The sequence below is a fragment of the Hydra viridissima genome, unplaced genomic scaffold (genome assembly GCF_058129835.1).
Source record: "Hydra viridissima isolate aposymbiotic clone 2 unplaced genomic scaffold, HvirCarnegie_v1 scaffold_8, whole genome shotgun sequence".
In the NCBI taxonomy this organism is placed as follows: domain Eukaryota; kingdom Metazoa; phylum Cnidaria; class Hydrozoa; order Anthoathecata; family Hydridae; genus Hydra; species Hydra viridissima.
This window is the reverse complement of record NW_028324307.1, coordinates 5925358-5947572: the sequence shown is the minus strand read 5'-3', so window position 1 is coordinate 5947572 and position 22215 is coordinate 5925358. Positions and strand designations below refer to the sequence as shown.

Sequence of the window (22215 nt, the reverse complement as noted above, 5' to 3'; positions counted from 1 at the left end):
CTTTTCGTTAAAGAAATTTAATTGGGACAGTTTATCAAAAAAAAGAAATGACCAAATTAAAGGTTTTCATAGAGTTTTAGGTAGCAAGCTCCATGTTTCTTTAACACGAAGTCTTATCTTGTGCTTAGATATACTGCAAAAACGGTAAGGTAGATTTTAAGAACGTGTTTAACAAGCATTAAAGACTAGCAATTAAGCTAGAAATTAAACTAGCAATTATAAACTGAGCTAACTCATATTGCATGAATTTTTATATTTACGTTCGTTAACTAATTAAAAATGTAAGAGTCCACTCTCCGAAAATTGCAATAGAGAACATAGATAGAACACGAAGAATAAAGCGTCAGTAACCAAGCAACCTAGATATTATTATTGGAGCTATTTACAAATTATTTACAATAAAATAACTTTTTTCCTTACAACAATCAAAAATATATGAACTATCTAAGTATAAAAATATGAATTATAGAATTCTATGCGTTAAGATAACATAGAGCTATCATATGACAGAGCTCTTTGTCAAATTCAGAGGGAAAAATGAGGGCCTCGTTAGCACTGGTGGTCACTGACTTGTAAATTTGAGCACACTTTCTTATCATTGACTTTTTTCGGTATGTTCTTCTCTTCAATTTATGCATGAAATAATCAAGTTGTCCGATTTCTTGTTCTAAAAATACTAACTCCCTTTTCTTAATCTAAAAATTTAAAAGGCATTAGATTAAAAATTCGAATAAAAAAAGACGTGATCGATGTAACTAAAATCTGCATTAAAGATAGTAGCTAATACGGGTAAGGATGGAGTATGGATGAATGGATTCAATTTAAACTAAAACTAATTTTAATTTAGACTGAAAACAAAGTAAAGAAAGCAATTAAAAGAAAAGAAAAACAACAAAAACCTCTTTTAAGCGTGTGGCATTACAAAGAGAAGATCCTTGAACATCAACTAGAAAAGTTTTCCAACCGACAGCATTTTCACGCATGTGACAGCGCAGCTTTGACATGATGTTTTCCTAAAAAAATATTTATAGCTAAATTTTAAAAAAAAAAAGATAGGTAAAGCAAATGAATTTAAAAATTTTTTAAACAATCAAGACTATGATAAAATTCATGCAGTTCAACTCACAGGAGGCGTGTCAACTATATTCTCTACAAGATCTTTACAATTTACATCCAACATTGGATATCTATCTCGATCTACATCTTCATAGTCTTGCTCTTCTACATATAAAACAGCAACATAAAAAAACTTAAAATAAAAACTTTGCAAATTTTTTAGTTAATAATGCTGATAGATATTAGCAAGACACTTATAGTGATAAAAAAAATCCTGAAAGTAAACTATAGGGGATTAGCAAAGTGAAAAACAGTCATTTTAAAGCATAGCACAAAGTTAAACAATTCAAAAAACAAATAAAATTAGAAAAAAATCAACTCACTAGTTTTAATTAAAATAATTTGCTCTATGCCTTTGGTTGGTATACAAAATTCACTGTCTAGTACATAATTTTTTACACCCTCCCAAACAGCATCAACAGATCCTAGAGAAGTATCTACAGTTAATAAACGTGATCCATTATCAAAGTATGCTATAAAGTCTTTTACTGAATTCATATAGACATTAAATCTTTGAGTTGTACGAGAAGTATCCATTTCATCAGAAGTGTTTACTTTGCCATTAGTTGTACTGTCTTGTCCAGCTAAAGGTGCCTTTGTACAAGCATGTTTTTGATTAATGTTGACTAAGAGTTGATTTTGATCTAATGCCAAGTTGATAGCAAATGCAATTGGGTGCTAAAAAAAAATTTTAAACATAGTATTTCACAATTTTCCAGATACAAACAAAACTAGTAGATTGGGCTTTAGGTTGGTGAAAGATAGAAGACCTTTAAATTAAATATTTTTAGACTATTATGCATAGGTAGCCTTATCACAACAGCCCAAAATTATAATAGTCTTTCTTTGTTAAAAATTTTATTGCTGATCTTAATAAAAACCATGGTGGCTACAATTAGCACCTAGTTATTAAGTATAGATAAATCATTTAATACACTAAATTGTATAACTGTATAAGCAACTCATAACTGTTCTACTGAAAACACCTTCAAAAAAATTTTGCTGAATGTGTTACTAATATGTTGTTTTAGGTACAATAAGTAACAAAATATATAACTATAGATAGAAATAAAAGTGCTTTGAAATTATTTTTTCAATTAAGAAAAGTGCTTGTTGCATCTATAACTCATTTTAGTTTACTCTTTTTTGCTTTCAAAACTATTTCTTAACAAAATAAAAAGCATGTATTTGCTAAATGAGACAAAAGTTTGAACTTTTACCGTTTCTTCAAATGCAATCATCTCTGCTACACAATCCTTGACAAATGTAGGACTGTGCAATAGAAACTTCATATTAGGAACCATATCAACTAGCACAGTTTCACCTGAGAAGTAAATATATTATTTTTTCACATATGATGAAAATCTGAATTAGAAAAATGACTTGAATCTGAATTAGAAAAATGTTTTTATAAACAAACTTTTAAATAAAATATGGCACTAAGGTTAAAACTTTGCTGTACCCTATTCTCCTCTGTCTTAAATCGATGAACTCTTGTTCACAATTAATGAGAAAAAAAATTAATTTGATTTAGTTTTTGAAAAAGATCAACCCTAAAATGAAAAGTTGTTTATATCAAGTTCCTTAAGATTTTTATGGGATCTGTATAAAGAAGGAGAAACTACAGCATAAATTTACTCTGTTTAAAAAAACATTACAATAGTAAAATCTAAGTTAAGTGCTCATCAATCTTTTACTCATGTACTAATTAATGATTCATTAAAAAACTACTTATCATATGCAAGCGATAAATAAAAAATAAAACCACCCACACCTGGATATTTTAAAATTTCTTTTTTTATTAATTCCATTACCAAATGCAATGTTACAATTGAAGAATCTTCATTTAAAAGTTTAACAAGTTGATACGTTTTTGTAACATTATTATCAGCCTCGGAATTTTGAATTTTAGCACTAAGATTTTCTAATATTAGGTCTTCACCACAGATAAATCGAAAATTAAACATTTCAACAAGATTGGAAACTACAGTTCCTTTCCCAGATCCAGGACCACCTGCAAACAAACAAGGAAGTTATCTAAAACAACAAATAGAGTGATGACAAGATTTTCAAAAGATAAAGTTAAAAATACTAGTTACAAGCATCATTGTTGCAACGGGCATAGCCTTTTCAAATAAATCAAAATCAAATTTACCTATTTATTTAAAAGTACGAAGTTATAAAATTCTAATATAAAATTAAAATCAGTTGCCTTCAACAATTTTGTTTCAATCCTTGAAAATATTTCACAATAGTACTTTCAATTAAACCTGTTAAACTTATTTTTGAAAGCTATCAAATTTTTAGACATTTAAAATTAAAAAAGTTCTAACAAACTTGAGAAAACTTGACTTATCATAAATGACTGATGAAGAACATTGTACTTAATCTGTCATTATCCATTAATAAGTAAATATAAAATACTACAAAAGAAAAATGAAACAATGATACTGATGTTATACTAACATAGATCTATTTGAAGATATGACCTGAGCTTAAGACAAAGGTTTTAAAACTAGTAGTTTTCAATTGTAAACCTTTTAATCTATTGCCTCTTATCATGTCCAATTTAACTTTTTAAATTTGGTTAAAACATCATTAAACATTACAGCCTGGTTAGATATCTGGGATTTTATGAATAAACTTGGTCAAAACTTCTTTTTCAAATTTAACAATGAAACAATCATTTATGAAGCAATACCCATGCATCAATTTAAAAATGTAGTCAAAAGTTTTTCTCAAACTAAATCAACTTTATACAACCACAGTTTCATTAAATTTATGCAGTGACTTATGCAGTTTCCACATAAGACACAAACTCTGCCGACAAACTCCAATGGCCAATAAACCTTATTAAGCTAACATTTAAAACTAACATATATCTTATTAGGTTAACTTTTCAACTTCATTAAAATTTCTTGCTTTATTTGAATACATGCAACTTTCTCACTGCTAGTATCTTTAGCTACATGCAGCTATAAATAAAGCAATTACAATCTACCTAAAATGCAAATGTATAGATAGCTAAATACAATCAAACAGTATAAAAACTTTATAAATATGAAAATAAGACATACCAAAAATAAAGATGATTTTTGAAGAGCTACCATTCGTTACATCAATACCTTTACCTGCAGCCACCTTGACAGTAGGTTTATTGACAAGAGTATTCTTGCGAGACTTAGCCGAAACTTTTTTCTTCGAAACAGCATTTTTATTTAAAACACAGCCCATCAACCTTTCTTTGATATATCTTTTTGCTTTTTTTACCTAATTTTTTCAAATAACTTTTACATGATACAGAGTTTGTTTAATTTATGTTTACCTTGCACTGCATAGCTATATTTAGTATATAAGTAGGCAAGTGTATGTGTAAGTGTGATCTGATCAACAACATGAAGATAATACATAATTAAGATGTACAGTATAATACATGATCTATAAAACAGCAGTGAAAACAGCTTCTTAGATCTTGTTTGTACGCTTATAAGAACGATACCATACACATTCGTCTCACCGACCAAATGAGAATGTAGAATCTACACACAAATTTTACTAAACTAAGTGATTATTTTATATCTATCTTGAATTTTGAGCAACTACTACTTTTTTCTGAGTTTTTATTCATAATGAAAGAAACTAATTAATTAGATAAGAAATCCCAATATATGTTTAGTATATTCGGATATTGCTATTCAAGTTAGAAAGCGATTTTTTTTTGTCAAATGTGCATACAGTTGCTAGGAAACCGTACTCGAGGCAGAACTAACATTTTTGTTGTTGTTGATTTCAAATAAAAAAAAAAAAAAAAAAAAAAAAAGCAAATGCATATGGATAGTTAATTAGATGCTTTAAAATTTTTTTTTTATTAGTGCAGACAGGTGTACATCGCTCTTTTACAATGAATTGTATTTAACGGCTAGACCAATATATAACCACAGAATCCGGTTAAGTTGAATTTAGTTATTTATTATAAAGATTTTGTAATAATAATTTGTTCAGAACAGCCTAGATAAAAAATGATATCGGAATTTATTTTTTATGTGTTTTTATCACCATTGAAAAGGATTTATTTTTGCTGATTTTGGTGAAATAATTCAATTAAGAATTAAAGATTAATTCAATTGAATATCATGAAGAGAAATTGACTTTATTCTCCATGGAAAAAGCCGCATGTAAGACAGTCTCGATTACTACATTTTCAATATCAAGAGACTCAGTTTAAATCTATCAGGAGAAAAAAAGCATCATCAAAACAATGTTTTTAATGTTATTCTTTGAAAGTGTTATCTTCCATAAGCTAAGATATCTGGATCAACAAACGAATTCCAATTTAGGCGTTCTAATTGTACTTGTACATATAAGTATTTCCTTCTTCATAATCGGATATGGATAATACTTATATCTTTACATCTTTTCAAGAATTTTCGGAGTTAAATTAAATGACGCGTATAAGCTCAAAATATATTGTTGGCCGTCAAAAGAAATGATTTCTTCTAAATTTAATATATATATATATATATATATATATATATATATATATATATATATATATATATATATATATATATATATATATATATATATATATATATATATATATATATATATATATATATATATATATATATATATATATAGGGGAACATGTTGTACCTCTGACCACTTTTTGTTTCCGGGCGTTTTTTTGCTCCACGGTTGAATCAATTTATACCATTCAAAGTTTATGTTATTCTCTTATATTTTGCGCAAAAATTATACTTTTGCCTTTTTTCTCATTCAACCAAAAAGTATCATTTTTGAGCGTTTTTAAAAAAGTACTCAAATAGTCAATGGTACAACATGTACGTTGTACCTTTGACCGAGGTGTGTTGTTCCTTTGACCGTAATGTTATTAACAAGTTCTCATGAATATTTGGACTTTTAATAAGTAATCATGACATATTACAGCTTTGCTATATGTTATAAAGAAATTTCTAGCCAACCACATGTCAATAAAAGCTTACATAAAACCATTTTGTAAGAAATTAAAAAACATTGCCGCAGCAAGTTATAACCAAAAAACATTTTTTGATGGTCTAAAGTAAAATTTTGTTTCTTGTCGCTTTTATATTACAATCCCAAGTAAAACGTTTCGTTGTAATTCAATTTATTAATTTTGCTTTGAAAAATAACTACTAACTGCAGCATTACATAAGTCTCCCTTGGTTTGGATTTTTTGATAGATCTTGTTTTGTATCTAGTCTTGTACAAAGGGCCATTCGTTGTCCTTGTACTTAGGGCCGTGTTTTAAAGTAACATCTACGGTCATAATCCTTATGATTTTGTTTTTTTGTAGTAAATAAAAGAAAATGACATCAATTATCAATACTATTTCGATTTAGTCACATTTTTTTGAGTTGGATGCTATTTACATGGGACGGTTAGGGTTAAGATTGGAAACTTCAAATGTGATTGAATTGTACAAAATGCTTTTAATTAAGTTGTTACTATCTTTTAGATAATTTAAGAGCAAAAATATATTTCTATAACTTGCTATACTAGCTGGTGGCCTAGGTACAATTAGAAATGAACTCATTGTACCTAAGGTTACCGATTTTAAAACCCTTTTACTTGGCGGAGTTTTATATTTTAAGTAATTATGTCGATATCAATAGGAAGTTTTTTGTATGATATGATCATACAAAAAATCTTGCCCTAAGTAGATTAATATCCCCTAAATAGGTTTTTAACTTTAAATAACATTACTGTACAGTAAAAGATGTCAGATCAACATCAAACATAAGATACTGACGTCTAGATGATCCATGACCAACACTTGGTGATGGAACTTTCATTATAATATCTTCAAGTTCTACATCATAAATATTGTCATCTTCTAGTATAAATTTATTGTCCCCTGATTTCTTAAGATACTTAACTTTGTAAACTAAACCAACAACTTCAATAACTTCTGCCACATAATGTCTAGAGTATTTCTTTCCACTTAACTTGACAAGTAAGAAATTTCCTGAAACAATTTCACTATTTTCTGATTCATTGTCAAGTATATTTATTCCAAAATCAATTTCATCAAAGCTTTCATTATTTAAACTTGTGTCAGAATGTTGATTAAAAATAATCTGTTTTGCCATGGATTTTATTTGTCTTGAAAAAGGTTTTTGACATTGTTCATTATTAGATTTTGAATGTAAAATAACTTTCATTTCAGGTGTATCAGTTAAAATGCGTGATTTTCCTTACGCCTTTTTGAAATAACTGCCTTTCTTAATTTGGCTTTTGGGTGAGGTCATATTATTTCAGGTGAAACAATTTCCAATGTTGATGGTAAATTGCCAGAAGTGGTTTCAACCTCATTGCTATTATTAGAAATGCAAGTTTCAGTATCCACTATTGGCCTATCAGTAACAGTTGCAGCTAAGAAGTCAATTTCAGTAAAAATATTTTCATTAAAGGGAAAAAACCCAGTACATTTAAAACTGTTAACAATATTATTCGGTACAAAAACATGAGGATAAGCTTGACCAACAAGGTAAGATATATCATAAATTGTAACTGGTTTACCAGCATTTCCTGGTGATATCATCCAATTATTCATGGCATTATTATAAAATATTTTAAATGGACCAAAAACACCACGATCAAGGGGTTGCATTTTGTGGGTTGTGTGAGGATGAAATGTCATTAAAATTATGCCCGATCTTTTAGCTAATTCAATAATAGAAATGTTAACATGACTTTCATGGTTATCCATTAATAAAAGAACTGGTTTTTCTACCGAAGGTCGTACATTACTAATAAAATGCTCAAGAAATTGCAGAAAAATGACTTCATTTGACCATCCAGATTTATTAGCTGCTCCTACACTTCCAGGAGGAGCACCATTCATTATGTAGTCCTTAAATTTTGCACGCGGAAATACAAGTAATGGTGGAATGCTACTTCCAGTAGCATTAATGGCTGCAATCATTGTTACATTATTGCCTCGTTCTGCACTAGTCATACTTCCTATTTGCTTTTTGCCCTTTGGGGCTAGGATTTTTGGTGGTACATGAACTGTGGTAATTCCTGTTTCATCACAATTCCAAATGTTTGATGGCTCAAAATGATAACGTTCTAAAACATTTCTATAATTTTTAAACACAATTCTTACAGTTTCTTTATTGAATGCAGAAGATCTACCAAGACTTGTTGGCTGCAGTTTACGTAGGGATAACTTATCATTATATCTTTTCCGAAAATCTCGTAGCCATTGTTCACCAGCACATTTATTCTTTATCCATGAAGCTTCAATTTTTTTATGGTTTGCTAAAGCATACTCATATGCAAAGAATCTGATTTGCTTTAATGTGAGCCCATAATGCATATTTGCAGCATCTGCCAAGTATTTCACCAAAATTAATTCTTCTTTTGTTGAGAATACTTTTTTTGGTTTCTTATGTAAATACAAATACTGGGTTCTTCCATATTTTTTTAACTGCTTTAACTGATATATCAAAGTTGATTTTTTAATGTTGCAATGTCTTGCTGCTTTACTTAGAATCATTTTTTGTAGAAGAACAAAATTCACTGCATCAAACATATCCTTCTCGCAAATCTTCTTACGAAAAACACCAACCTTACTCCTTGGCATTTTAAGATTAAAACATATTAACAGAAATGATTATATATTTATTTGCTCTTACTTCCTTATTGCTGTACAGAAATCAAGTACAACTATATAATCAACTTAATTATCAAGTTGCTACAGCTGCCAACTAACTTAATTATTAAAACTGATTATCAAGCATTATAAGTACATAAAAATATACATTCCAATAATGGATTGTGTGTCAAGTGTAAAATTTACTCTTATTTATCAATAAATTAAATAAAACAATGCATAAGATATAGAAATATATAAAAATATAATTTGTTAATATCATTTTATCACTTATATTATATTTAAAACTTTCAAAATACCAGCAAGAAAGTAATAGTACGCCTTTCGCTGATTTTTACTTGCAAGAGCACAGCTGTCTGATAAATTTGATGAAAAATTTCATAAAAGTGTCCTCTTTAAGTACGCAAAAAATTAAAGCGCAGTACAAACCAGTCAAAGGTACAACGTCCTACGCTGGTCAAAGGTACACGAGATGGGTTTCTTCAACAATTATCATCTCAAACCCCATTTAGGGTTAGAAATAATTATTTAAACTTTTCCATAATAAAAAAAAGATGTTGGTTAATGTAAGTAATATCATACATTAGCCAAACCATTATTTATGACAGTTTTGTTATCAAAATAAGATAAAGATAAATATTTACTTTTTAAGAGCTAAAACTAATAATTTCTTGTGGATCAACACAATCTTCCCCTACCATGATATTTTAAGGTAAAAAGAATCGTCATGGACTAATATTTCAAATGGCACTTCAATTTTTTGCAAAATGATAATAGTCGGCCAATATGACAGAGTGACTAAAGGTACAACGTGGTCAAAGGTACAACAGGTTCCCCTATGTTAAAGGCTTAAATAATTAAACATTTTCCGTTGAACAAAAATCTTTTTTAACTTTAGCGGTAATATTTTTAAGACTTTATTTTTAACTTGATGAATATTTTAACACTTATTATATGGATGTGACAAATTTCAGATGACGTCACAAACCTTGGATGAAATATCGATGAAAATTTGTAATTCAGTATAAAATTTCACTTTAAGTTCAAGTTAAGTGATTAATGCTTTAAAAAAGTAGCTTTTTTTTTTTTTTTATCATAAAAAATGCTTATGCATCATACCAAATTCTTTTTTGTTTCATCAAAATATTTTTGATAGTTTATCACATTCTTATCTTTATTTTTTCGTGTATATTTTTTGTATGTTACTTCTTTAATTCTATATATTTGGTGATTGCAGATGTTTTTATTTTTTAGTAATTACGCGAAATAAGAAGATTCTTTTAGAAACAAAATCAACTTAAAAAAAAAAAAAAAATTTAAAGATGATCTCAAAATCAATGAAAGCTTCGAGAAATTACAAAGTTTTCATTCTCCAAAATTTTTTTATTTGTAAAATGTGGAAAATTATCCTCCGAAAAGAAATATTTCTTGGTTGTTAGTTAACCGCGTTTTGTTCATTAAAAACGATTAACGAATCGAATCTTCCAAAATCATAATTAGTTAAATAATTTAAATTTCTTACGTGTGAACGCTTTCCCTCAAGCTTCTTAGCTCTGCCCTCAAAATTAAAAACCTTACGGAGGACAAACTTGGAACTAATTTTAACATCAAGAAGTGAGGCAATCCTGATGAAACAGTGCAACCAGAAGTGTATGTAAAAGCTGAAACATAAAATTTAAGCTCTTATTTTTAAGTATTTTGATCCACAAATAATCTTTCACTGATTAGTAATTTTAAAATAAGCATATGCTTAAAAACGAATAATATTATTCGTTTTTATGAACTTAAATTATGAGGTTGGGCCATCAAGATCTCATGATGAGTGTTTAAATCTTTGAACATGAGATCATGAAAATTATTTAAAGATTCCATAAACATTTCTATGTATTTATAAATTAGACAATTGATTTGGAAATATTGGTTCTTAATATTGGCTTGAAATATTGGGTCTTAAGTTCGATGTGCTAAGTTTATCAATACAATATACTTTTATTCTTGTTTTTATTTTTATTTTGGATAGAAATTAGATCCTAGTTATAAGTTCTCCATAAGAAATACATAAAAATTTGTAATTACGAACAGCTTAACGATTTTTAAAAAAAGCTCAAAATATTGACTTTTAAATCAAAATGTTATTTGTATTTGGTTGCTAAACAATGTTTTATTGCGCGGACGTTTAGAATATGTTTAAATGAGACTCCGGATGGAACGTTCCAAAAAGATTTCAAATTGATGCTAATTAAAGTTAATTATTAGTGCGCTTTCTATTAAAGTAGAAAAATTGAAAAAAAAAAAAAAAAGTCGAAAAACGATTTCTAAACAAATCGATCAAAGAGTTTTTAAGAAGAAAAGATTATTTTGTTCAAAATTTATTTTTTTTTACAAAAATAATTTTAAATAGTTTCAAATGGTTTTAAATTGCTTCAATGTAATACAGCTTCATTATTATGCTATAAGGAAACACCCACCTTCCCCCCCCCCCCCCCTCAATTCATTTGAACAGCTGTATAATTATTTAGAGCTAATAAAGTCAATTAGTTCTCAGTTTAAAAAGTCTCTCTCTTTCTCTCTCTTTTTCTCTCTCAACATCGTGTGCTACAACATCTTAGATCTTTGCTAATCCGTCCACTACGAAATTTTATATCTAGCTTTATTTATTAGCACTATCTATTCTATAGCGCTAAAACATTACGTGACACTCTTTAACAATTTGGCACACAAAAAGTACGAAAATTAGCTAAAAGTACGAAAGATTAAAAAAAAGAGCTTCGCGTAACCAACGGGTCCCCGCTAAAGGTAAAGAGAGATTTCGTGGTAATAATTTCGAGGTATTTCGAAGCTGAATAAATCACTGCTAATATTTTTTTTTGAGACTACCAGAACACTTGCTTAACCTTTATTACATAAGTCTATATATATTTTGTGCCATATTGATTTATTATAATTTAGCGCGTGCTCTTATAATAATTAGTTTATCAACCAATTGGTGGTATATCCACACTTTTTTCCAACTTCTACGATGTACGGATCAGAGATCCCACATGAAGACGAAGCGAGCAAATTAATAAGCTTTAATTCAAAGCTGCTTGTTTTCGCAAATTTCACATCAGGTGGAGTGATAATTTTGTTAACCGAATTGAAATTTCCGTTTCCATTCGACGGAGTATTTAACGTTAAATATCTATTTTTAGGATAAATTTTGTTATATTTCATCATTCTCTTGTTTAGTAACTTTTTCTTTCATAAAACTTTTTTTTTCAAAAAAAACTTTCTGCACCTGTGGTATACTCCTTTTCTATTTTCAGTTTTTCAAGATTTTAATTTTAAACGATTATAGACACATATAAAAACTGAAATTTAAACTGCATTTGAATTGAATTTTTTTTTTTTATGTGCCTCCTCTTTTGAGGCAGGGGTCAGTGAGAAAAAATTTATTTTTTTGAAAGCTAATTCTCCCTTAAAAAGTCTTCATGGAAAATAATTTTTTTCAACAATATTGCGTACGAAATCAAATTATTCCGAAAGATCTCAGTAGGTGAGGAAAGGAATTTATAAAACGTCTTTAAGAATGCAAGAAAAAAAGTAAACGAATAAAATACCGAAAATGTAAACCTGCTTTTGACAATCCTGCAATTAACATAAATATCCGGGAAATAAAACAGGATGGAAGTGTTACATTTAAGGAAAAAAAAAAAATTACTAGCTTAAACAATTTTTTATTTTCATTATTATATCATTAGTTTTTGTGTTTTTCCTGTTATATTTTTACAACTTTTTAGAGATTGTAAAAGCCTCTCTTCGCTTTAATCGTGTTTTTACTCCTACGCCAAACACTTTTATAAATTTTTAAAATGGCGTGAAGCCCACAACCGATTACTACACTTGTTGTAAACTTTTTACGCTCAAGAGAAAAACTTTGAGTATGTTTTCTTTGTTTAAAGAGTTTAATTATGATTTCTTTGACAAACCGAATCGTTGACAAACAATGCGAATTCAATCGCATGGAACACACAGTTTTTGGTGTAAAGTTGCAAACAAATCTTTTTGTTAGCATAATTTTCTTCTCTTACTTGGCAATCAAACTCCTTCTATAAATGTTCAACGGAATTTAGATCAATCTCACTTAAGACAATGGGCTTTTCACTAGGGCAGTAAAACACACGGGCTTTATTAGATATTAACTATTATTTCACAAAATCTATAGTGTGTTTAGGGTCATTATTATGCTGGAAATACCATCTACCATCTTTGACGCATTTTTGATATGGCATGTAACAGCATATAATTTTTCAGCAAATCGGTATTGTATTTGTCATCTGTGATGCCCTCAATTTTATTCAAAGACCTTACACAATTAAGGAAAGACATTCCCACACCATTACACTACTACCTCCTTTTTTTATGGTTGTTGCCGTGTTTTATGGTTGGTTACACTTTTGTTATTGGGATATCTAACATGCTTAGTACTATCAAATGAAAACAAATTATATTTACTTTTGTCACTTAATGACACTTTACACCAAAGTTGTCCAGTGTAAATACTATTTACCGAATTTCACTCGTTTCCAGTTCTTTTTTAAAATCAATGGTTTTCAACTAGAATGTATTTCAAAAAATCAGCCCGTCATGTATAAGTAAATTCAAATAACTTTACTTGAAAATATTTGTTAATTTAGAAGTAATCTGGGTTGTTGTAAGGCGTGCATTATCTTTTTATATCTGACTTGATCGACCCTTTCAGTGGCTTTTTTTGTAAACCGGAACTGGGATTTGTTTTTAGGTTCCCCTGCGCTTTTATTGTGACCTATGCACATCTAGGCTGTTTGGACACTCCAAATGACTCCACAATTATTAGCTACGTTTGTATGGTGTTCATTTCACGAATAAAAATGGTGGTCGATTGCGACGGTTTCATTGAAGATTTGGTGCCCAGAACCACTTTTAGTATGGTACTATTTTGTAGAGATGCCTGACAAGATAAACCTGATAATCGAATAATCTCTTTTATTTAAAATCCCTTTAGTATGATATAACCATAAAACTCGAATGGTATTTATACTCATGATGTATTTTTTCACCAAAATAACTTTGTGGATCCCAATTATATATAAAGATATGTGTGTTTGCACATTGTGAGAGGTTGAGGGGTAATTTACTTTTCCTGATTATTTGAAGAAAGTTTTTTTTATTTACTAATAAAATGTCAGAGATTTAGCAAAACATTATACCGAATCTTTGATAACAAATCAACCAAAATCATTTAATGATGAATTTTCTGATACTTGTTGAAAAAAAATTTAAGCTTAAACCACACAATAATTTTTAATCAAACTCCCGTTATTTCCTGAGATATCCTTATATTAGCTCTAACTTTCTTAAAATCACCATCATGGATATTCAATAACGTAATAAATTGTGTAATGTTCATAACTAATAACTAAAAATTGGTTTTTTGATGCAAGGAGATCATCAAAATTTTAACCTCTTAAATCCTTTATCAAAACTAGTTTTTGTAATGTTATAAATCAGACTACACCAATCTTGTTGCAAAAAAAGGTCACAAATGATTACATAGGATTCAAAAGTGTATTTTTATTTATTTTTTTTACTGACAAGTACAAATATACAGCTGGTATGTGTGCTTTTTGACTTATTTTAATTTTATTTGAAAATTTTTTGCAATGTAGTTTTTTATTTGATGAAATTTCTATTGTATCATGAAAACAGAACACTGGTTTTGCCTTCATGTTTAACAGAATATTTTAAAGTCTCAGAGCGCTAGTTCATCTGGTACTTCAAAACATTCAAAATGTACTTTTTTTGCTGGAATTCTGGAATTAAAAATTGTATTTTTGTATGAAAATTTGTTGATCATTTGTTCTCTTTCAATAAGTGGACCAGGGAATTAATCAAAACAAGTAGTAATCATTCACGCCGAGATTACTTTTTATTCAAAATAAAAATAATATCAAAACGGTAAAAAGTAGGCTGATCGAAAAGTTTCTTTAACAATAAACTAAGAATTAATACAACATAAAGCTTTAGAATTCTCGCAATATCTTTTTAATAAATTGACTCTACAAATTGAAATTTTAGTGATAAACAGTTTAGGCATCAATCAAACAGAACAAAAAACGTGGATGATATCAGACTCTCCTATATGGGTAAGTATATTTATTCTAACTCTTGATACTGAGTAATTCTTTTCTGTGAAATGATTTCTAACAGGACAAATGATTAAAGACAAATGAAATAAATACCTTCCTTTGTCCTATTTTATTGTCTCTTTCCTCAACCTTTATGTGATCCCCTGTAATAGTAAAAACAAGAAAAGTAGAGTAAAATTGTGGTCACACTTTAGAGTAAATATAATTTTTTTTTTATATAAAGGCTTGAACTTTTTTTTATTATTATTACTATTAAAAAAAGAAAATTGAAAATTGTAAAATAATACAATTTTTTTTTTAAAAAATGAATAGTCAAAAAAAAAAAAAACCAAAATTAAGTTAAAAAACTGACCCGTTTAACAGAAGATAAAGTCGGGTCATTACTTATTACATGTAAAATAACAGAGAAAAGAATATCGAAACTACAATTTACATTTTTGTGATCAAAATAATTCATCGCCATGGCATGTTTTTTGCAAGACATTTGTTTGCGGAGTCAGTGACCACGCACATCTTTTTCACATGTTAAAAAAGCTTCAAGAAACCTTTTTCTGCATTTCTTGCATTTAATCACTTTTTGAACGATTTGCTTGCTAATCATAATTATCAACTACATCACCAATGCTAAACGATAGTTTTTGCTTTTTGGCAACTTTGTTTGCTTTTTCTGAGACATTCAGCAATCTAATTTCTTCTTTTAGCGCGATTAAATTGACTGATTTAATGCTTCTTGAAATTGTATATATAGCGTTGTTGGTGTAGATGATGTCATTGGTGCAATCCAGGTATTGATGGCTTTGTATCTTTGTTTGACGGATTGAAATTTCCACGAAAAACAAATTATATCATTTGAATTGAAATTTTATTCAGCACAAAAGTGTGTTAAATGTTTTTTTCTCGCAAAATTTTACTATTATTAGGATGAGAACCCAAAATTAAAAGTTAAGAAATATTTTCAGATCATCTTTGACAGATTATTTTGACAAATCATTTAAAGAAAATTAACAGAAAATTAATAAAAACCTTTTTACCTCTTCTTATAGAAACAAAAAATCTGATTGCAATGATGTTTTTATTTCTCTACTAGAACTTTTAGTTCGATTGTTAAATATGTTTTTTGAAGTGTGACCTAAACTTCATCGTGAACTGTTCAACCTATTCGACCTGTTTAACACGGGTTTATATACATTTAAGGCTCTCAGAGCAAAGCCTCGCAAGGATCTCCTTCAAAGATTATGCTGCAAACATGCTTTTGTTTACGATAAAGTTTTTAGTCAATGTAAACAGTTAAAAAGTTATATATTTAAGGTTTGATATTGCTAAATTATTATTTTTTTAAAATGAAAATCAACACTTTACTTTATTTTTTGCATAAAACATTTAAAAAAGTGTTAATGAACTTGTATTTATACTTAGTTTTCACTACGATTGATGATAATTTATTATTTTTTAAATTTGACTAACTCTTAATAAACTATGTTAAAGAGGATTTTTGCCTATTTTTTTTTGCATATTTTTATTTTGCATATTTTTTTTGCATATTTTTTTTTGAGAATAGATTAGAGTTGTCTGTAAACAAAAAAGATATTATGAAGATTTGACGTTTAATTTTTGTTTTTTAAAAATTCAAAATAATAAAATTTTAATTAAAAATTTAGTACATAATAAGAACCCTGAACTTCAATTTGTAAAATTACGCATTACAAAAAAAAAAAAAAAAAAAAAAAAGAAAAGACATGATGCCACCCAACTAACTGTATTTATATTTGGGTTAAAGCTTAATCATATTACATTTATTATATAACACTACATCGCTTAACATTGCAATCAAACTCTACTGTTTACTCATGATATTAAACTGTATAAACCAATATTGTTACAAGATTTAACACAGTTTAATTTTATTGTTATTATGATTTTTTTCTGATTTCTTGTAAGTTCGTACCGTCAAATAGAGATTCAAACTTTCAAAAAAAGACAAATCTAATTCATCTTGCCATAAAAAATTTCTAAAAAAAAAAGTTTCTAAAAAGTTAAGTAATATCCAAAACCTAATATTACAGATGCATCGAACCACGTTTTTTTCTCCGGAAAATGACCCAAGAGACTGGTTAATGTGTCAAGGGAATATTGACAATATGTTTGAAAGCGTTTTATACTTCACAGCACACTCTGATTATTATTGTTATTATTATTATCATTATTATTATTATTATTATTATTATTATTATTATTATTATTATTATTATTATTATTATTATTATTATTATTATTATTATTATTATTATTATTATTATTATTATTATTATTATTATTATTATTATTATTATTATTATTATTATTATTATTATTATTATTATTATTATTATTATTATTATTATTATTATTATTATAAGTAATATGTCTATCACTTTTTGATCAGTTTTTATAACAACCAAGTTTAAAGATATGTAACTTACATCCCCATTTGCCTCTCATATCGAAAAGCCACTGCTACAACAATCTTTTAAATCTTTTTTTTGATAATATATCACCCTTAAAAATTGACTTATTGTTAAAACATTAATTACAATGTAATATAGTAATAAAATGATAATAAAAACAAATAACAATGACATAATAAAAACAACGTTTATAAAATGTATAAATATAAACAAAATATAATAAAAGTAACGTAATAAAAACAAAATATCAATTACAAATATCATTTACAACGCCACAACAAACAGAAAATAGAGCTAGAAAGATATAGCTAATAAAAAATGCCTGTGCCAACTCTGGGAAATTTTAAGATGTTTTTCGCCTGTTTCACCAAAACGCTTCCGCCTATAAAATTTCTGAAAAATAACCTCAATCGATAGATACAACTGTCATACATTGCATTCAGAATGAAGCGCAGGATTGCGTTTCTAAACCTGCTGCACAAAGGTGGAATTAAGAGAGCAAAAGATTTTAAAAAAAAGATTCCAAGTATAAGAATCTTGAGATCGAGCAGCTCGTTATGCAAATATCGACCAATAAGCTAAATATGCTTTTCAAGATTTATTTGCATCATGTGATATTAAGGTGGTCCTATACCATTAAAAATGGAAAATTTCAAATTTTTTTTTTTTTACATAATTTTGTGCAAAATTTATACTAGTTTAAGTTTTTTTAATAATTTTAAATAAATTCAGAACACAAGTTGGTATATTTTTAATTTTAAACAAAGTGCTGAAATTGTTTTGCGTAGTTACGCCCCTAGCAACGTAATTTTTAAAATTAAAAAAGTTTCCTCTGATCTTTTTTACCCACTGCTAAAATGAATGTTTGAAAATGTTAACGCTGCATTTTTAAAGTATAGTTTGCCAACTTTCAAACTCATTTTTTGGCTATACTTTGCAAGAACAAAACTATATTAACCTTCGATGGCTCCGCGCAAAATCGGACTATCTGCAATCTCCGCGGAAAACAAATTTGGCATATCTGCAATCTCCGCCAAAAACAAAATTGGCATATCTGCAATCTCCGCGTAAAACAAAATTGGACTATCTGCATTTTTGCCAGATACATTTTTGGACTATCTGCGTTTTTCGGGTGCATAAATTTTTGGTGGTGTTTCTTTAAATATTTGAAGTTTTTTATAAAATTCTACAATTTTTTAAATAATAGCGATTATTTAAACATTTATTAATAGCGATTATTTAAACACAAAACCTTGATCATAACTTGATTAAGTTTGTGAGTAATCAAGTAGTTTTAATTAAGATAAATATGTTAAAAATAACTTATGTTATTGTTAATAATAATATAGCATATGTAACAAAACATTGTTATGTTACATACTAATTGCTAAATTCATCATACATACTTTGTCAATTTTATTTAGCCTTGTTGTTGTGACTAATAAGTTTAGATCAAATTAAATTCTTGTAATGTTATGTTGCAATGTTGCTAAGTGGTCTTTATACACAAGATCTGCATATAAATATATACAGGATGTCTGCGAAATCAGGGAAATGCCAGGGAATTCGGATATCTTCAAAATAATCAGGGGATTATCAGAGAAATTAGGTTAAATTTTAGAAAAATCAGGAAAGATGAGTCTTTATCAAACTTATATAACTTAAATAAGTTGTATATAGTTCACGTAATCTAAAAGTTTATTTGGCAGATAGTTTTATGAACTTCTCTTGATATATTTAATGTGGGTTGTATTATTGTTTGTATTTTTGCAGTTGAAGAGCATTTTTCTAAACGAGAAATAGGTAAATATCAGGGAAAAGCTAGGGAAATCCAACTTATAATATTGGCAGACACCCTGTGTATATATATATATATATATATATATATATATATATATATATATATATATATATATATATATATATAACTATGTTAGTGTATTCTATAAATAGAGTGCTCAATGGTCTTAAAGAGCATAGCAGTAATAAATTAGTAAAAACACTTATCTAATTTTTTCTTCCACAACTTGTTTCACCATCAATAAGTAATCAGGAAGGTTAACAAATTAATCATTAGTTAACATGTTATATATTAACCTTATATATTTATAAACTTATCTTTCACCATCACTAGGTTCATCAGACTTCCTGATGAACCTACTGATGGTAAAACAAGCTGTCAAAGAAAAAATTAGATAAGTATTTTTGCTAATTTATATATATATATATATATATATATATATATATATATATATATATATACACATATCACAATAATTTTGTGTATATATAAATATATGTATGTATATATATATACTATACGTATATATATAAATATATGTACATATATATATGTATATATATATATACATACATATATTTATATATACATATATATATATAAATATATATATATATGTATACATATATTTATATATACATGTATATACACACACACACACACATATATATATATATATAAATATATATATATTGTAACCTTGATCGTAACTAACAAAATTATTGTTATTAAGCTATTTTTGTTCATTAAGCAATCAAACTATGTGGAGTTTTCTTTGTTGTCTACTTAAAACCATTCTTTTTTGGAGATGCCACTTAACTGAACACAAACTAGTTAAAAACTCATGCCTGAGTATTAAACATTATGGTTTCCAACTTTTCTTAAACTTGGTTTATCAATAATTAGGATCAAAATCAAACTGAACCTAAGGTTCAGTTGGATTTGAGCTCTAAACCATTAAACATTGGTTTAATCAGATGTCACCTCAACTGCAGTGATGATCAAACAATTTTGGTCCAATTATATTTGATAATTTTTACATATCCAAGACTTTGGGATGTAATGATATATAAAAAAGGGTTGTAATTTTTTTACTATGATAGTAATAACTATGATACAATCAAAAATAGCTGTATTTTTTCTATAAAAGAATAATTACAAAATAACAAAAAACTGCTGTTTTAAATAAACATATCCTTAACTTGCACATTGATCTGAATATCAGGCTTTTATTACTTTTACAGTATACCCAATATAATAAATTATTACATTTGTAATAGACAATATTAATTACTTGAATTTAAATTATAGTCACATTTAGGTAACTTTTAACTTTAGAAATTATAATTTAACATACAAACACAACTTATCTAAAAACATCTATAATTTTGTAGTCCTAACATATTTTTAAGATCTAACATATTTTATTTGACGATAGCAATTATACACTTGAATTAATTAATTTTGTAAGCTAAACAAACCAACTTGTTATTTTCACATTTAACCAAAACATGACTGACTGCTATATGCTATATAGTATACCTATATAGTATAGATAACACAGTAACACTACTTTTTTTTTTCTGTTGAAAATAGACAAACTTGAAAAACACCAAACAATGTTTCGAATAAGCCTCGTAAAACTGTAAAACGTTTTCTTAATCCAGCAGCATTTTAATTTCAAATTAAATTTGAATACATAAAATTGGTTTTGCGATCAGCTACACTTTGATCAATTCATGATGTGTATACGCTTACTAAGTTCAGACTTGAGATTAAAGTAGATGCAGACTGTTCTTATTTTAGCCGCTAAAATGATGTTCTAAAAATATTGTAAATTTTTCATTTGCATTAACATACCATATGTCATATAACTATTTAAAATAATTACTTCTAAACAAAATCAAATGTGGCAAGTGAAACTTTGTGTTAAAACTTAAACAGATTTATATCTCAGGAATAGATGGAAAATAATGCAATTACTGTCTTCTTATTAACAACTTATTTCATGAGATCTGCCATTTGTAGTGAAATCACATTTTGACAAGGCGCATAATTTCATGCAATAAAAACTTTGAACGCCCGGAGAATGCAGATAGTTCAAAAATAAAGCTGGCGGAAAATGCAGATAGTCCAATTTTGTTTTACGCGGAGATTGCAGATATGCCAATTTTGTTTTTGGCGGAGATTGCAGATAGTCCGATTTTGCGCGGAGCCATCGCCTTGTGCTTCATTTAATTTGTTTGAATTTAGTAAATTGGTACTGCAGTTAAAATTTTGTTATGGGTCGAAGAAAGTCAGGTTACAAACCTTTAAAAAGAGTATTTCATGGAAATCGATTTGTAGTTGCTCCACCAAAAACAATAAATAATTCAATTCCTACTTCAGAAATCATTATAAATGAAGCTCCATGTTCAGCAAGTGGTTTAAAATTGAAAAATAATAACGTGAAGGAAGCAGATTTGAATACATCTTATTTGCTAATAGACTTTAATATTTTGGCAGAAACAATATGTTTGTATTCAGTTTGCCCAGAATGTAATCAAATGGGATTATGTACTCAAAATTTAACAACAGAAAAGAAAGGATGGGCAAATAAACTGAGACTTTCCTGTACTTATTGTCAATGGAGTAAAAATATTTTTACCTCTAAAGAAATTATTTTACCAAATAAAAGTGGTCAAAAATGTTTTGACATTAACACTAGATGTGTTATGGCACTTCGAGAAATTGGCAAAGGTCTTGCATCAATTCAGACCTTTTCGCGTATACTAAGTTTAACAGATCCTATAAATCTCAAAGCTTATAACGAAATTAACAACAAAATGTTAGATTCATACATGACTGCTGCTAATGAAAGTATAACCAGTATATGAAAGTATAAACTTTTATGGACCTAAGTACCGATAGTTTATTGATTAAATGTTTGCATGGAATGACCCAGAATGTCAATGAATCACTTAATGCAATGATTTGGTCTCGATGCCCTAAAAATCAATATTGCAGTCAAAAAATAATTAAAAT

At 27.7% G+C, this 22215-nt stretch overlaps 1 protein-coding gene across 8 annotated transcripts; it reads right to left on the bottom strand.

Moving 5' to 3' along the window:
* Nucleotides 1-347: 347 nt before the first annotated feature.
* Nucleotides 348-17486, bottom strand: LOC145187041 (uncharacterized). 8 transcript variants are annotated; one of them, XM_090095884.1, is made up of 10 exons: nt 15978-16023; nt 15380-15749; nt 15040-15089; nt 4194-4655; nt 2891-3130; nt 2337-2440; nt 1440-1794; nt 1127-1221; nt 900-1013; nt 348-695 (listed from the first exon to the last, which is right to left on the bottom strand). In XM_090095884.1, the coding sequence occupies exons 4-10, from the start codon at nt 4348-4350 to the stop codon at nt 474-476; spliced, it is 1287 nt and encodes a 428-aa protein (XP_089952010.1). In that variant the 5' UTR covers nt 4351-4655; nt 15040-15089; nt 15380-15749; nt 15978-16023; the 3' UTR covers nt 348-473. The 8 variants fall into 8 exon arrangements, with proteins under 8 accessions (XP_089952010.1, XP_089952012.1, XP_089952013.1 ...); XM_090095886.1 differs by lacking the exons at nt 15380-15749; nt 15978-16023 and adding an exon at nt 17406-17486; XM_090095887.1 differs by having other exon boundaries at nt 2891-3153; nt 15380-16112.
* Between the last annotated feature and the right edge of the window lie 4729 nt (nt 17487-22215).

Bases quoted from the DNA above. Each gene is read 5' to 3' on its own strand.
- LOC145187041 (XM_090095886.1), bottom strand. From the start codon at position 4,350: ATGGGCTGTGTTTTAAATAAAAATGCTGTTTCGAAGAAAAAAGTTTCG. The intron at 2,441-2,890 runs GTGTGGGTGGTT...TTTACTTCTCAG, and splicing joins AGAAATTTTAAAATATCCAG to GTGAAACTGTGCTAGTTGAT. The intron at 1,795-2,336 runs GTAAAAGTTCAA...ATTTTTTTTTAG, and splicing joins TGATTGCATTTGAAGAAACG to CACCCAATTGCATTTGCTAT.